The sequence below is a fragment of the Venturia canescens genome, chromosome 9, assembly GCF_019457755.1.
Source record: "Venturia canescens isolate UGA chromosome 9, ASM1945775v1, whole genome shotgun sequence".
Classification (NCBI taxonomy): domain Eukaryota; kingdom Metazoa; phylum Arthropoda; class Insecta; order Hymenoptera; family Ichneumonidae; genus Venturia; species Venturia canescens.
The window spans coordinates 10,969,990-10,985,996 of record NC_057429.1 but is presented as its reverse complement, the minus strand read 5'-3'; the positions used below and the strand labels follow the sequence as shown (position 1 = coordinate 10,985,996).

At 41.7% G+C, this 16,007-nt stretch overlaps 3 protein-coding genes and 1 long non-coding RNA gene across 7 annotated transcripts; 2 read left to right on the top strand and 2 right to left on the bottom strand.

Annotated features, from left to right (window-relative positions):
* Positions 1-583: 583 nt before the first annotated feature.
* On the top strand, positions 584-1,822 carry LOC122416107 (uncharacterized). Its single transcript, XM_043428801.1, has 3 exons — positions 584-873; positions 1,059-1,109; positions 1,332-1,822. Exons 1-3 carry the CDS (start codon positions 793-795, stop codon positions 1,629-1,631), a joined length of 432 nt encoding a protein of 143 aa, XP_043284736.1. The 5' UTR covers positions 584-792; the 3' UTR covers positions 1,632-1,822.
* Positions 1,823-2,459: 637 nt separating this feature from the next.
* LOC122416087 (inactive ubiquitin carboxyl-terminal hydrolase MINDY-4B) lies at positions 2,460-12,838 on the bottom strand. 4 transcript variants are annotated; one of them, XM_043428772.1, is made up of 13 exons: positions 12,276-12,838; positions 10,644-11,955; positions 9,347-9,860; positions 8,948-9,144; positions 5,844-5,929; positions 5,548-5,765; positions 5,138-5,363; positions 4,520-4,585; positions 4,345-4,415; positions 4,092-4,242; positions 3,318-3,517; positions 3,077-3,226; positions 2,460-2,739 (listed from the first exon to the last, which is right to left on the bottom strand). In XM_043428772.1, exons 4-13 carry the CDS (start codon positions 9,066-9,068, stop codon positions 2,694-2,696), a joined length of 1,335 nt encoding a protein of 444 aa, XP_043284707.1. In that variant the 5' UTR covers positions 9,069-9,144; positions 9,347-9,860; positions 10,644-11,955; positions 12,276-12,838; the 3' UTR covers positions 2,460-2,693. The 4 variants fall into 4 exon arrangements, with proteins under 4 accessions (XP_043284707.1, XP_043284708.1, XP_043284709.1 ...); XM_043428773.1 differs by having other exon boundaries at positions 9,347-9,846; XM_043428774.1 differs by lacking the exon at positions 9,347-9,860 and having other exon boundaries at positions 12,276-12,827.
* A 290-nt stretch (positions 12,839-13,128) lies between these two features.
* LOC122415897 (uncharacterized) lies at positions 13,129-13,985 on the bottom strand. Its single transcript, XR_006262015.1, has 3 exons — positions 13,729-13,985; positions 13,463-13,554; positions 13,129-13,313 (listed from the first exon to the last, which is right to left on the bottom strand). It is a non-coding gene; the product is annotated as an uncharacterized lncRNA (long non-coding RNA).
* An 832-nt stretch (positions 13,986-14,817) lies between these two features.
* LOC122415896 (uncharacterized) lies at positions 14,818-15,665 on the top strand. The gene is made up of 3 exons (XM_043428428.1): positions 14,818-15,069; positions 15,224-15,312; positions 15,400-15,665. The coding sequence occupies exons 1-3, from the start codon at positions 14,993-14,995 to the stop codon at positions 15,546-15,548; spliced, it is 315 nt and encodes a 104-aa protein (XP_043284363.1). The 5' UTR covers positions 14,818-14,992; the 3' UTR covers positions 15,549-15,665.
* Positions 15,666-16,007: the final 342 nt, after the last annotated feature.

Sequence of the window (16,007 nt, the reverse complement as noted above, 5' to 3'; positions counted from 1 at the left end):
TTCGATGTTGACTCATTTGGTTGGGGTGAATTTTATTAACGGATATTGACTCCGTCTGAAATGTCTGAAGCAAATCGTACACTCGTCTATTCTTCATCAGTAAATTTTTCTTCTCTTTTACTATTTTCATTGAATTTTCACAATATCATTTGAAGCTTTTATCAACCAATAGACACGTTTTCGAAAGCTTCAACGTCGATCCATAAGATTTTTTTCAGCTTTGTTTCTAAACGATGCTTTCTCAATTGTAATGCTTTCGCAATACAGTAATGGATAATAAATTAATGGGAAGCAATAAAAAATAAAATCAAAGTTGATGAAAAAAGAACTTTTCAACGATTATCGAATTTTTCGAACGGTTTGACTCATTACGAAACAGCTACGTTAGCGAATTTTTTACCACCGTCTTGCACTCGCTAACAGAGTTTCTTGTAATTAGTTAAATCGTTTGAGAAATCGAGTCTTCGAAAATACAAAGTGAGCTTATGTAACCCATTCGCACTTTTAATTTTATGCTCGACATCCATATTTTATCTTTACACTCTAACGATTTTTTCAGTATTTTTCAATCTACAGATATTCTTTTATCATCCACGAGAAAGAGACTGACTCATGGTGTATTCATAAAGAAATTTAATTATTAAACTCACAAATAAACCCATTCGAAATCAACGCAAATGTTGATACGACAGCGTATAAAATGAGAAATTTCGCTAGCGAATTTATCACAGTTCGTCAGCATCGACAGAAGAGAAGATCTTCTTGAAGTCTTTCAAATTCTACGAATCAACCATGCAGAGCCGAAATCACGTTGCGATTCTGCTTCTCGTCTTCGGAATAATCGGAGTTTATTCCTATCCTCAAAGCTTCGATGTAAGTATTTATTAAATAATTTTGAGCGTTTTCATATGATTTAAAAAAAATATAATCGCTGCCTTGGATCACGTTCCATCTCATTCTCCTTCGCTTTTACGATTTTTCCTAACTCCTCATGAAATTACCAGTCATTCGTACAACGTTCGAAAATTTTTGGTTACACATCTTAACGCTTCTTCCAGACATCAGATCAGCCCTCATCACTCTCGACGATTGAAAATCCAAACGATGAGGTGAGTCACAAGTCTATGAAAATTTCAATTGATAATCTTATGTTAAGAAAAGATTTTTTGGGTTCCCGAAAAATAGACAATTTTTTTGCCGTTTTATACCTACTGGGTTTTACGTAATGCGAGAAATTTGACTCCCCAAAGAAATAAAAACGGAAAAATTGACAATTTTTTCATAATGATGGAGTTGAGGATAGTGAAAAACTTGACGATACGTGTTCGTAGGGAGGAGTGCATATCTACCATGAAGGTGCAAGACTGAAAAGAACTCCTGGAGGATCGACTCAATCCATGAACAAATTGGCAAAGATTAAAGAGGAAATACAACGTCTCAGGCTTGTCCCTAAAGTACCCACCATTCAGGATATAATCGAAGAAGCTCATCGGGCGGAAGTACGAGAATACGATGCACTTGTTGAAAGATTAATGGCACAATTCCATATATCAAGAGATGCAGCGATCCAACGCACTTTGAGAGAAAACCAAGCTTACGTTAACCGAGTATTTCGATTCGACGAATTTTAAGATTTTCAACAAAGCCGACTCATGCATTTAAATCATTAATACGAATGATGCAATGAATGTTTGAACGGTGAAATATTGTACCGTATCGCATATATCTTATCTGTCGAAACCATTCACACCGGTTTTAAAGTACATTTAAAAATTCATTACAATTTCGCTTCCCGCATGCCGGATGAAGCGCCATCTGTATCGTGATTTTCAACTGTTATTCATTTTATCAGAGTGTCTAAGAATTTTCAATTAAGGTGATGGAGCAATCGCTATCTCGCCACCGTGAGTGCGAGAGAGACAGCTGCAATTTTTGAAATTGAATATGTTCGACACGGTTCGATCAATAAAAAAAAGCCCCTGTCAGCGTATTTTTGCCATCTTTTCGCGTCCGCTGACAGAGCCTTGTTTTGATTAGTCAAACGAGAGCGGAGAATTTTCATTTCGAAAATTCGAGGTGAGGTTAGTCGACTGATCCATGCTCTTAAATCTAGTGGAACGCGACACAGCCAAATCCAGAGTTGGAACGCGTACCAAAACAATAATTGTGACTCTCGCGTCGTTGGAGAATGTCCGGGTTACCAAGCGACAGAGGAACTCTCGCGACGCACGCGCACAAAGAAATCTTGCTTCGAGCGCGTACCTGCAGAGGTCGTTCCCTCCGCAAGCCACGACTGCGATGTTGAGAAAAATACGAAGAACCCTCCAATCGTATTCAATTGGTTCGACGTACACTTTAAAGGAAAGTAAAGTGTCCTCTCGGCCCTCTTCCTGGTTCGAATGTGCTCTCGTAAATAATCTAAGAAATCGACGAGCCGCGAAATGAGAGCAGAGCGAAGGTTCGATTAGAAATTTAATACTCAGAACGCAGCACAGTGTATTGATTCTGACAACACGGAGACGATGATAGCTTCAATTACATCGAGATACGAATTTCTTTTCACTAGTAACATTCACAGCTAAAACGATTGTTGATTTCGATGTATATCCACAGTGACGATCTATTACATTGAATAACGACAAAATTACATCCACCGATGACAGTACACGATTAAATTCGTGTACAAGCTTCGTCTACAAGACCGGTGCTCCATTCCACTGGATCTGTGCGTCCTGCCACCTGCAAAATTGCAATCGATCGTGTTGACTTGAGAAAGCTATTTTTTTCTTCTAATAAAATTATTATTTTTCGAATTTTCGGTTTTAATTGTTTCGAATTTGGAACAACTTTCTCGAAGTTTCAATATAACTTACAATCGTCCTCTAGCGGCGAAGAAGAGTCCCAGTGGGACTGATTTTTATTTCTACTGTTTTCGAATTCAATTATTCGATCAGATTTTCAGTTCAGCGGAAGTAAAACGTTTGGGCTTTTTGTTTTCTAGTTTGTATTAAGAGCATCAGAGATTTAAATATTGAGAAGCAACCAGGTCAAACGTAGGTAAAAATGTACCACTAACTTCGAGTGGATCAACTTTTCCAGTGGCGTGACTGCTATATCGACCGGATCTCTCGAAGTCGTATCGAGGCCAACGATGCTGTCTTTCGATCTCGTGTCGATCGTCAACGCAGCGTGACTTCCACCGCAGGTGTAATACTGAACCTCGAATCTTTGGAAAAAAACGATCGTTTTTTTTTCGTACGACAAAAAAAGTATTCGAGTCGGTCGATATTTGGGGTGAAATTCTGAGGCGGACAAACCGTCTTTCAGCGTGATAATTTCTCAAAAGTTCTCGGTTCGTGTTGAACAACACTCCGTAATGCCCCAAGCACAGGGTCACCCAAATCGGCAGACTCGGAGTCTTGAGCCTGGAGCCCGGGATTTTGTTCGCTTGACCCTCGCCGTCCTGGATGAGAAATCCGATTTCGCTTCTCACCAAGACGCCCCACTGCGGTATCGCCTGGAACGAATATTCCTTGAGTCGCCTTCCTCGTCGTGCATTATTTAGTCAGTTAGCAAATCGTGACGCAACTCTTTTTTTTCTTTTTTTCATTCTGATACGAATCCGCGCCGTTTCTTTTCCCCAACGATTTTTCGGCTAACAAATCAGCAGACTTCCGATAATGTCCATTTTACGCAATAAATCACTCAATTTTCCTCCAATTCTCGATTGCTAGTAACGAAAGCGTTGCCTGAAAATCAGCGATCAATGAAACCGCAACATTTTTATCGCACAGGTCAGTTGTTTGAGATCGAAATTTGAAGATTTCGCTGAACGATTCGTTTCATTCTGAACTTTAGGAGCCGGGGGAATCGGTGCGGAGTTTCATCTAACGATCCTAAGCTGCGAAATTTGACTGGAAATTTCGTTACTATCACGAGACATTGACGAATTGTAAAATTTTCCTTTGAATTATAAAATATTCGCTACCATTGAAAAACTGGTGAGAAAATTTATGATTTTTTTTTTTTTTTTTTAACAAAAAACAGATTTCTTTCCACATTCCCCGTATTTAGATAACACGCGAGCTTACGTATGTGTTTTCATCTCCAACGTGAATAACTCCATTGTGGAGATGAGACGAGGCTCGTCCAGTTAACGCAAGCATCACGATCGTCAACGGGCCCTCTTCCGGACAGCCGCCTAATATGGAAGTCTTGGCGTCCTCCATGTCACTTCTAACACTGAAATTATCGACGAGGCTTTAAACCACCGTTGCTCTCCAAAATACTGAGCTATTTTATTATATCGTTAGTTCGTACGGCTGAAGACATTTTTCTTCTTACTTGGAGAGGCCTCTAGAGAGAAGAATGCTGTACAACAAAAGTATCGCTCCGGGACCTCCTTCGTCTTGAAACTGGACAAAGAATGAAAGCAATGAAATTGGTTCATTACGCGACGAGCGCAATCCCCCGATTCCGTTTTTTCGATCGATCAAAAAACTCGCGATTCGTCACTCACCAGATACAAATAACGTTTGATAAAAATTTCCATGTCCTCGAGCGCAGTGAATTCAAAGAGGTGAAGCTGGAAGCATACAACGGAGCGTTGATGGTCAAAGGCGCATTCCAAGAAAGGCGAAAATTTATAGTTCAACGAAATCGTTGTAGCCAATCAGAAAAAAAAGGGAGAAACATCGTCACAGTCCGATCATTTTGGCGTCGCCCTCGAGCGTAGATGCCGTTGATAAAACCACCCGAAAAAGTGCTGACACCTGGCGGCGCGCCAAAACCAGTCAACTTGTAAGAAAATATAAAGTTCGTTCTGGCAAACGTGGAAGTCGTTGCGCTATAGCTGAAGGTAGACGAACTTTGCGAACGTTTTAATCTTTTGATACTTTTTTGTCAAGCTCCGCTTCGACTGGATAAAGCACGTGATTCCATGATTGAAAAAACTTCATAAATTGCCGAAATCCACGAGTCAAACCACTCATCAAAACGATCGAGATCTAAGAATGGACAATTCCCATTGGCTGACACGATTTTTTTTGTAATCTTGCAAAAAACGAAGGATCAGTGCATTTTAAATGAGCTTTTTAAAGGTTTTTAAGGTGACGTCAAAATTGAATGTTAAAAGTACCGTTTCCGTCAATCCATCTTGAAAGTATTGCACGCTATGCTGCAAATAGGGGGCTTCTTGAGGCAAGACGACAGTGGCTTTTGGAAGACTAGCGGAGGTAACATTGTGACGAGAGGCGGAGTAGCTCGCGTTCTGCGAAGCGTTGCCTCCGGCACAGCGCCAAATAATCTCGGAAATAGCAGCCGCTAGGACTTCCACTTGCCTGTCGTAGTTTGGCGTCAGTAACCTTTAAAGTTGGGTACAAAATTGAAGAAGCGATTATTTGTGATGTGCATGGTCTTCGAAAAACTGGCTCGGTGTTGACACGCAGCCTGCTTCGGCCTTGAGCGGTGCTGGGCTCAAGTATTCAGAGAGAGAAAAGAGATCAACTGCCAGCTTGAGCTTAAAGACCATAAAAATCGAGAATTTACCTTTCTGGTGGTGTGCGAATATCCTGTTTGTTCAGTTTGAACAATAAATGCTTCAGCATGACAGCCTGGGCCACGGTGACGAGGCCTCTCGTCGAGTTTCTGGGCGCTCTCAATCCAAATGCCAAACTCTGAACGGACGGCCGGAGTGTCAAACCCGTTCTCGCCCATTCGCTCCTTGGGGGACTCGAGCAACTCCCGAATACCAACATTCGTAGGGCCTACGGAAATATAGAAGAGGCTTTCGAGAGATTACTGGCAAAAACTTTGGATTAGAAAGAAATTGAATATTTTTTCACCATGCACGTCGTCTCGTCTATAGGAACTCCTCCGGTCACGGGTACTTTTGCTAGAGTTCGAGTATTCCTCGGATAAACGATCCTCTCTGGAACACCAAACACGAATGAGGACCGATTAGTAAAAATCTGCACGTTTTTCCACATTGAGCAAAGGAAGGCACAAGTTTTATTTAAAGTTTTGTGAAAAATCGTGAAACTCGAAGAACCTGGGTACAGCTCGTCGGGTTCCGCCATTAGAGCAGCGCACCAGGCTGCTCTTGCGGATAGGAGCATTCTCTGTACTCTACAGCAAAAAAATTATCGCTTCGGGCACCGAATAGTAGAAACGCAAATCAAGATCGAGACGGGCAGTCCTCACAGGGCAGAACTTCGCAACCTCGTTCTTCCGGACGTCGGAAACGAGTCGAGATTCGTGCTTCGCTCCAGGCCCTTTTATATGGGCTTATCGTCTAGACTCCCGCACGAAATATGTCAATTGAATCGTGTTGAAGACTCAGACATGGCCTACTAACGTCTCTTCTATATTTCGTCCAGAAACTAGAATTCGAATCTCGCACGATAGTCTTGAAAGCTTCAAAATACGAGTCGAATGACAACCGGAAGAGAAGGGGGAAGGGGGCACGCCCGAATGTGTATATTTCTCGGAACCCACAATCGACTGTACGTGTGTGCACACCCGTTTGTGCCCACTTTTGCAACACATAATCCGAAAAGTCAGGATCATTTGACGCTTCCATCGATTTCTTATCACCCGCGAAACGAAATCTGCTCGCGTATCGAGAGTCTGAAACCGTGAGAACGTTCCGGACGTTCCATGGGAGTGGAAGCTCCGCCAGATAAAAACATTCGACGCATCTTTGACGTCCGATCGTTCAAAGTGATCGGACGTTATTTTTGTACCCGCGCACCAATCAGCGTTCGGATGCGCGGATGGTCGACGCTCATAGCGCCGTGCGGTGGTCAAACGCAGAAGCTTTTCTGACCAAACTTATTATCGGATAAACTGTTGGAGTAAATGCAATATGTAATATGTACTCGTAATGTGCCGAATGAATATTTCCATTTCCTGAGCGTCGACACCGAGGAGTTCTCTGGCGAAATCTCGTCTTTAATTTCATTCACAAACGTTGTATTATGACGAGCTGCTGGGACGTTCGCAAATTAGGTCTAGAACGACTCGAGTCGACGAATACTCGCGATTGAGTAAATTACACGTTTCCATTACATTCTTGGCACTATATCTTTCCTTACTTAGCATGCAACACAAGGCTTCAAAGCTAATGATACGCTATTCGTGCCCCGTGCATATTTCAGTTTTTGCCCCGAATGACTTCTTTTTACCGATGCACTTATGCTTTTCGCGCTCGAAATAATGGTGATTACGAGACGGCTCATTTGCTCCTTCGAGCATCGCCGAGTCTCGAATCCCTATGATTTCTTCGACTGCTGCGCGAAGTGCTCGAAACAATTTGGAACGTTACTCAGACAGTTGTTTTTCTCAAAACACCTTTTATTCGTAGCGTACCATCAAACTTATTGGATCGAGACTCTTTTGCTGAACGAATTTTACTGAACGCTTTGTGAATAGGTGCTATTTGACGGAACAAATCCTTCGACCCTATGACGAACCCTCATTCATTTTATTTCTCGTTTTATTCGAGCCTGAGCGACAGGTTCAAGCACAACAACCGGCGATGCATAAAAAAATAATAAAATCTCGAACAATTGGTGAGATATGAATATATACAAAAGATATCGTGAATTCAACACCGACGATGCATTTAAGCCCACGCAAACAGAAATGATTTTATCCATCAACCCGTAAACTCGCTGTTCCGATTACTTTACGTCGTATATATAGAGAAGTACGCCCACTCCGGACTTGGCTCACTTGGAAAATAGCGTGCTCGAGTGTAATGAATATCGGATTAATAACTTCGTGTCGGAACGAGCATGTGTATCCGTGGATTACTAACTTTGATATCGCCTTGAGTTTTCGAATCGTCGTGTTAAATCCAGCTAGTGACCCTGAATTTTGAATGGATTCAAAGCCGCTACGAGGTAGATCTACGGATACGGAACCGATCACGTGAACCTATCTTTAGGCGTCGATAGTTTGCTCTAAGAAACGATCGAACTATTCGTTGCAAATGAAAAATAACAACTTTCGCGAGCTCTCATAATTTCCTCATTTTTTCTCCTCCCCACTTTTGAGGATTTTCGGCCTCGAAATTGCCCATGTCTGCCAAAAAACCAGCGCCGCTTACCGGAAGCTTGTATAAAAAGTCTGTTATTTGTTGATCCATGAAATGAGGGGAGCAGGGGCCCCTCAAAATGGCCGACAATTTAAACGAGTGAACCCCCTTTTCATGGGTTTTGTGGCTGATTGAAAAGTCATGCCATTCCAGATTGGTTCCAGCTCGAAAGAGAAACTGAGGCGAACATTTATTATAAAGACGCGTCGCCCAAATTAGTTTTAACTCAATAACGCGATATAAACGTCGCAGTGTCTCATCGAACATCCAGACCGCGGTGAATAATTTGAAATACTGAACTCGGGAGGGTTATGACGTTCAAGGTCGCCGAGGGGGTCGCCCATGTGTCGGAAAGGACGACACCAAAGAAAGTAACCAGCACGCTTCTCACCTCTCGAAGAGTGCACGCGTCAAACTTGTTACTTTTATTTAGTTTCATCCGAGAAGATCGTAATCGGCTTAGTTTCAAGGATGTTTAGAATGCATATATATAAATTACCGTCTCATTTATTGGGACTTCGGTGTTTTGTTTGGCACAACAACTCTCGAAAGATTGTAATTTTTATAGTCTAATCATTAGGCGCTCCAAAACTTTTGCTAAAAAAAAAACATTTTTTCATGGTCGCTACTGAGCGTGTGCCAGCAACATTCAGGAGAAATTTCATAAGAAAATTAGAATTTCGACAACGAATCGTCAAAATTAGCAGTTGAACAAAACATTCTGGCAGAAACTGTGAGAAAAAATTGCTCAATTTTTTGAAAGTACAACATCGATTAATCAAACGGAAATTAAGAAAAGGAAATAAAATTAGAAAAAATTTATAGCGTTTAAAGCGAAAACAAGTGTACCTCTGTCCCTGGGGTAGGTCGGTTTCTCTTTGCGTATTTCATCGGGTCGTTGAATGACTGTTTTCGGAATAGGCGATCGTCTTCTATCGATGGAAGGCAGGGTGGATCCAGCCTCGTCCATGCTCAGGAATAGGCTCGTCAAATTGCAGGAAAACAGCCTCGAAGAACAACGTACGTGAAGCACCGGGCCCCGATCTCTGTGATCGAAGACAAACTTTGGTGATAAATTCGAATAAGCATCGGAGGAGTCATAATGACGGTAACTTTCTGACAGGCGAAAAATGTAAACGAAATTCTAATGAAATCCTATTGATTAATGGATGAATGTAGAATTTAAAATAAACGATAAAGTCTCGATATTGAAGGAGCAAAAAAATGCGTAAAACGGAAAAAATTTACCGTGATTTATTTGTCGTGCGACATTGTCCACTCTCAGGTTGAAATTCGTTTTCGCTCACGGTGTTTACGTTCGCCGTTTAAATTTCTCGATAAATTCATTCCAGTTGGAAAATGATCGCACACATCGAATTTTTGACAAATCTCAAAAAGTAACGCGTTGAAAATCGTGATTGGAATGAATTTTATTCGACGAGAACGGCCGAGCTGCCTCGAGCAGAGTTATTACAACAGCAAAGCGGCTTCTCGTTGCACGAGAAAAAAAGTAGTGCGAACTGGCTTATTTACTGGAAAGAACTGACAACCTTAGGGTGGCTGGTGGTGCGGCAGGAACACGTTGACTGACAGCCAGGCGCCAGCTAAGCTTTCCAGTAATTGTTACGAACACCCCTGTTCCTCAACTCCGCACACCCCTTCTAAAATACGACTGGATAGATCGTTTGCGTACGCTACTCCTCGTACAACGGAAAAAACATTCCAACGCTTCGCTCCTCGGCAGTATCCTAATTTTCGAAAGCTGGGTAGCGTTACATCGGCCAATAAAAATACGATGAAAACAATGAAATTTACAAAATTCGAAAAATTAAATGACTCAGCATCAAACAAATCGCTTTAATGCATGAATTCGATGGTAACATAAGAAACGAGTCGGTAAATCAGTCAGTTTTTTCCGTTAGCTCTTCCGACATTTGATTCGTTAACTTCGTGATTTTTTTTAGTTCTGATGTGCGCCGAAAGCGCTGTTTTGCGCCCGACCATTTTGATGCTCTCGAGTATCGTGCTATACTCAACAAGAGCCGAGTAATTACGAGAAAAAATGAGATAATTCACTTGATCGAATTAGCCTAATAAATTTTCCGTTCATCTCGGGCCGTTAGGGATGAGACAAACGGCCTGGGGCTGAGCGATCGATGCGCCAATCGGCGCGTGCCAAGCGGTCATCAACCCAGACCCCTGAATCAATCAGCGGCTCAAATAATTGAATTTTATAATTGAAAAAACCTAGCTTACGTTATCGAGAAGAATAAAATCGTTGAGTCGAAACACTTCGTCGACACGGAACTCTGAGTCGGGAACGAATTTTTCGCGGGAAGAATCTCGCGGATCGAAGCTTCGCTAAAGCTCTTCAAAATGCGATCAATATTGTTAGAAATTACATTTTTCATTCTGCAGCGAAATATTCGTGCCCAAAAATATCAGTTCTCAGTACGCTCGATCGAAGCTTGCCTTCTGCAGTTTTTTTGTAAATCTATATCGAGTTATATACGTTGCATTGGAACACGATCGTGGCTGTAATTACCGAATCGTTTCCCCGTACTGTTGAAATTGTGATACGTTGGATAAGGTACGTCAGTGGTTTGCATCGGAAGCAACTTGAGCTTATAATTTTCAAGGATAAGATGGTGCGGCAGGAGTGTCTGTTGTTGGCTTTTGGTAAAGCATCTCGTCACGAGCTCCAAGTGAAGTTCAGGGTCACTGGGTTCGTTCTTGTAAGAAGTAACGGCGGTAGAAAAGTCATTGCCGTGGATTCACGAATGCAGACGAAACCTTCCAAAAAGCGGAAGTCGAATTTCTATCGGGAATTGGCTTCCTTCGTTTCAATGTTTGACAGGCGTCAATAGATTTTGGGAAATCAAACTTGGGACGTCAGAGTACATCTGTATCTCTTCGTTCGTGCGATCGATATTATTTCGCTCGCCGGTACGATCATCGCTCGCTCGCCTCTGCCCTCCCCCCCGCGCTTCCGGCCGCAGCGCTATTGGAACGAGTAGCGTCGAAAAACGGAAACAATGACGGCTCTCGGAAACGATCTTTCACGAATTTTTCGTTTTCGGCTTTGACACTCGAGCTGGGGGGATTTCGATCTCGTGAGACACGCAAAGATATGCTCCGTCGGACTAAAATAGTAACGTATCGTTGGGGTAACGATAGATTGAGAATACAGAAGAGCGAAGGTCACTTTTTCGAAAATGAGTTTATTTTGCTTTCAAATGCAAATCTATTGCTCTCCATTGTTTCATGCCATCCGTTGTTACCGTAACGTTTTCCGACAGAAATATAAACTGTTTTCAATTTTGTTATGAAACAATTTATTCATTTGAACGTTCTTAACGTCAAGCCACGTCCGTGCAATCGGACGGATTCGCAATCTGATTGTGGTCCATGATCTCGTCCTCCGTACGATTTTCAATGGTAATGGCAAAATCCGAGCTTTCTCCGACTTCCAGATCAGCCGTTGAAATCAACGAAACGAAGCCGCCATCCTGCTCGTTCGCGCTCTCACTCAACTCTTCCCCTACCCGCGTTAGCTCCGCCGAGAAATCTTCGCTTTTCGGTACCTCCGCCGAGGAATCTTCGCTTTTCGGTACCTCCGCCGAGGAATCTTCGCTTTTCGGTACCTCCGCCGAGGAACCTTCGCTTTTCAGTACCTCCGCCGACGGATCTTCGGCTTCCGGCGCCTCCACCGACGTATCTTCGCCCTGGGTCAAGTACGCCCATGGGTCTTTGCTCTGCGCCTTGCATATCAACTCCCATATGACGTCACAGTCCGTCTCATTCTCAAAATGAATTGCAAGAAGACCATAAGCATCTTCCAGCCACGTTATCGTTCGCTGCAATCAATCCAATTTGTGAATTAGCACAAACGTTTTTTATCAAGAGTGACGTTCCACCGAGCCTCGTTTCTGAATCGTTCAACCGAAACTAGCAATCGATTTGTCGAGTTGGCACTTCCGAAAATTTCGACACATCCCAAAGTTCCATTTTTTCATTAGTTGTAGGAATAAAAATTCATTCATTTTTCTATCACTTTTTATGCCCTCAACGAGCCTTAATTTTTTATCATTTTTATTATCGCGATAAAATTGTGCATTATTGAGACGGAAAATGACCTCAAGCGTTAAATTGCCGTTTCGAGAAAGTATTTGTTTACCTTTATTCTATTATACGCCGAATCCTTATTTATTTTGCTTTCAAGAATAGATTTTCGGGTGCGTGGTTCTACGATGAGTAGAGCAGAGCTTAGGAACTTGTTGAGGAAACAGAAGTAGACGAATCCTTCGGCGCGTTCGTCCCACTGATTCTCGTCGTCGAGAACAAAAATCTTGACTTTCCTGTCGGTATCAGGCATTCTCATAAGACTGAGTCTTGTCTGGAAGAGAATAAAAACGGAACTAGCGCCAAGAATAAAAAGCAGAGAAAAGAACGCGATTCGAAATAGCGGTTCCTGAGTTCGAACGTAAACACAGAACGAGACACAAAAACAATACTGAGGTGCTTTTGGGATTGCTACGTGACATTGTTAAATTTTGCAGCCTCCGTTATCGTTTTGTATTCATATTTTTTTTCAACTATCCGCTGAAGGCCGTCGCCTGTTTTCCACGAAACACGTGGCACCAAACTGCGACGTGCAGATGGCGCACCCTGCCTGCGAGTCTTCTGGCCCCCTTTCAATTGCGAATAACCGCAAGGAATCGAGCAATCCAGATCTATTTGAGTTTTTTTTTTTCCAGTTTAAGTTTTTCACCTTGAATTCTGGTGAGCGGTATCCTCAACTTTATTTCGAGGAGCTATTTATAAGCGAATATTTGAATTTTCATAGAATATTGTTTTCATGAGTGATTCATTCGTCACTGCCGAGAACGACACTCAGTCTCAATCGTGACAAAAACCGAAGCAGGTATTTTGATAATGCAACAAAATGGGAGTTGACAGCGGTATATGTTCTTATTTATTCTCTGAGCCAAAAATATTTTGACGCAATTAAAAAAAAAAACACATGCAAACAATGAGATTGATCAGGTGACGCAGGTGGATCTACTTTTCGATACGGAAACTCCGCTCTCTTGCCATTGCCTGAGACATGATGGCGCCTCTTTTTTGTTCCTGATGTGTAGAGGAAACGGGGCGGAGATCCGATCGATGAATGTCAATTGAGGCTGTCGAAGCTGGTAGAGTTAATTATTATCATCTATAAGAAGAGAAAAATACTTTTTTAAGGCACGTAAAACCAATGAATATTAAAAAACGAAGAAAAACATTCGTAAGGCGTAATTGAGACACCGAAATTGGTATATTTTATACTTTGGTGCAGTTGGAGTATTGGAATGTTACACTTACCGCCGGTTTCTCAGTGTTTGCAGAAAATTCGCGCGCAGGCTCCGGGCCTAGCTTGACGCCGTTGAGTTCACTTGGCAGTACGGGCGACACGGCTGGCAGTTCAAGAGACATTGCATTCAAGATGAATTTCATAATAATAAAAAGCATTTAAAAAAACATCTGTTAAGTGAAAACGAAAGCAAAAGAAAAAAAATATTAAAAGATGCGATCGATGAAGCAAAAACAGTGCTGAGATTTACTGCGTAAAACATTAAACAAAAACTTACCGCATGAGGGGGGGATGATGCGTCAGGTTTCGCTTCACGGACCAAACGATCGTTCGATGGTTGAGAATAAACTCCAACGAGTCCGAGGACAAGCAGCAAAAAGGCGAAGATACCAAATCCCTTCATGGTTATCGATAACTCGAGTAAAAATTCAATATCAGTTCTAACTTCTGCTTCGTCTTTCGATCTATGTGCTCATATCGAAAATCATCGACTTTTATACCGTCCGTACAAAGGTTACTATTGTACGTTTGATTCCAAACACGCTTGAAGAGCCGACAATAAATAACTTTCGATGCGTACAGGTGTGATTTTTCGGTATATCAAATATGACGACATTTTTTTTCTTGTTGAGATTCAAATGCTTTTCGACGGACGTTGACGCAACATTGAAGCATAGAATCGCAACGGTATCACGTTACCGCACGATTCTGCGTCACAGTAGCCCTTTGAACCAAAACGTGGAGATTTACTGTCGTCATATTTCATACCGGTTGGTGACACCTGTAGTACATCTGGATTGGAAAATGAGCGAAATGCGAAAATTTATCGATTCGAATAAATATTCCATTTGACAGTTCGGAAATTCGATTCAGTTGCAACATGGAATTTTCGATGGTTTTTAAAAGTGGGGGGAGGGGGCAGGCATTCCTCGTTTTCCCTCTCGAACAATCTTAAGGGATAAAAATTATTGACGACTTTTCATCACTCCAAAGTGTAGAGTATTTATAACGATTCATAAATTACCCAATTTTCGTTAGAATGAAAAATTGATTTTGACTCTCCGTATTATGAAATATTTGACACAACTAAATGTGGTCTGTTTTCGTATGACAGTGTAGCGACGCGGATCCGACCTTGCAATAAATCCTCCAAACGCTCGGATTGAATGATGGGAAGACTGAATATTTTTATTGTGCGCTTCAAATTTTTTTTCAACGGTGTTGCAACACCCCGTTGAATGGTGTTGCATATCATATTATAGAATAGTTTTTCATTTTTTTCCACGTATGCAAAAAATATATTCGAAATCGGTTGACACGAAAAAATTTCGATAAACCTTTGAGCGCGTGTATCGAATCATTACAACCGATGACCTTCGTCCGATTTGTATAAAAAGGCAGAGCTCTCGGTGGAAAAATATACATTCGAAGGTGAATATTCAGCTGATCCGATCTACGAATTTTACTCGAGTAATCGACGATGAAGGGACTCCGCATTTTCTCCATTTTGCTGCTCTGCTTCCTCGGACTTGTTGGCACTTATGCCCAACCCGCGAACGAGCCTACTACTACGGAGTGGACTCCGGTGCATGCGCAGCGCCAACCGCATCCTCCCTCGGTAAGTTTCTGTAAATATCTCATTCGATGCATTTTGACAGATGCAGAGAAAAATAATTCATGTTTATACCACTTTTGTTTTAAATATATTTTGCTAATGCTCATAATTCATATGAGATGTTTCTACATTGCGATATTTTTCTTTGGATTCCCAGAGATGTCATCCACCAAATTGCCAATCCCAACGTTAACGTAGATGAGCTCCGAGCCCCCGAACGCCCCGCCTACAACGAGGAACCAATCGGTAAGTGTGACGTTTCATCATTTCAACGAGTACAAGCTCACAAACAGCTCGCACCGATATCTGAACGTGTCCAAATTTTATTTCCAGATGCCAAGACACACCAACGACACCGAATCACAAACTCTATCGCCGCCGAGCCTACCGTCGAATTCATCGAACCGTCAAAGTACGCAAGAGACAAAGAGTTGTCACCAGCAATCTGCTTTTCTCGTCTCATCCGTACGGCAGGGATCTGAAATTGTTTCTCACCATAATTCCGCAATGAAGTTGCGTATCGAATAATTCAACTTCATTAATGCAATAACAAAACGAATATGCGTGTCTGTATGAGTGACTCTTGATTGTCCAAAATATTTTGGGGGTACAGAAAAATACATAATGATTGATTAGAAAAAAACGAAAAACGTTGATTTTATGAAGAATTTTATTTAGCATAAAACAAACCCATGAAACTTGAAAAAAACTAAAAGCTGAAAAGAGAGGGGGCAAATGTTCGTACAGGATTTTCTAATCCCCCACGTTCATTCTCATTATCTGAGGAATGACAATTCGATTTGGAGGAGACACGAAAAAAGGGGGCAATGTCAGCTTCACATTCGTTACTAGAAAATATTTTTTACAAAATTCGTTTTTCATCAGGTTCAAAAAATGTTTGATATTCATCAACAAAAAAGAGTGATAACACTTTTTTCTCA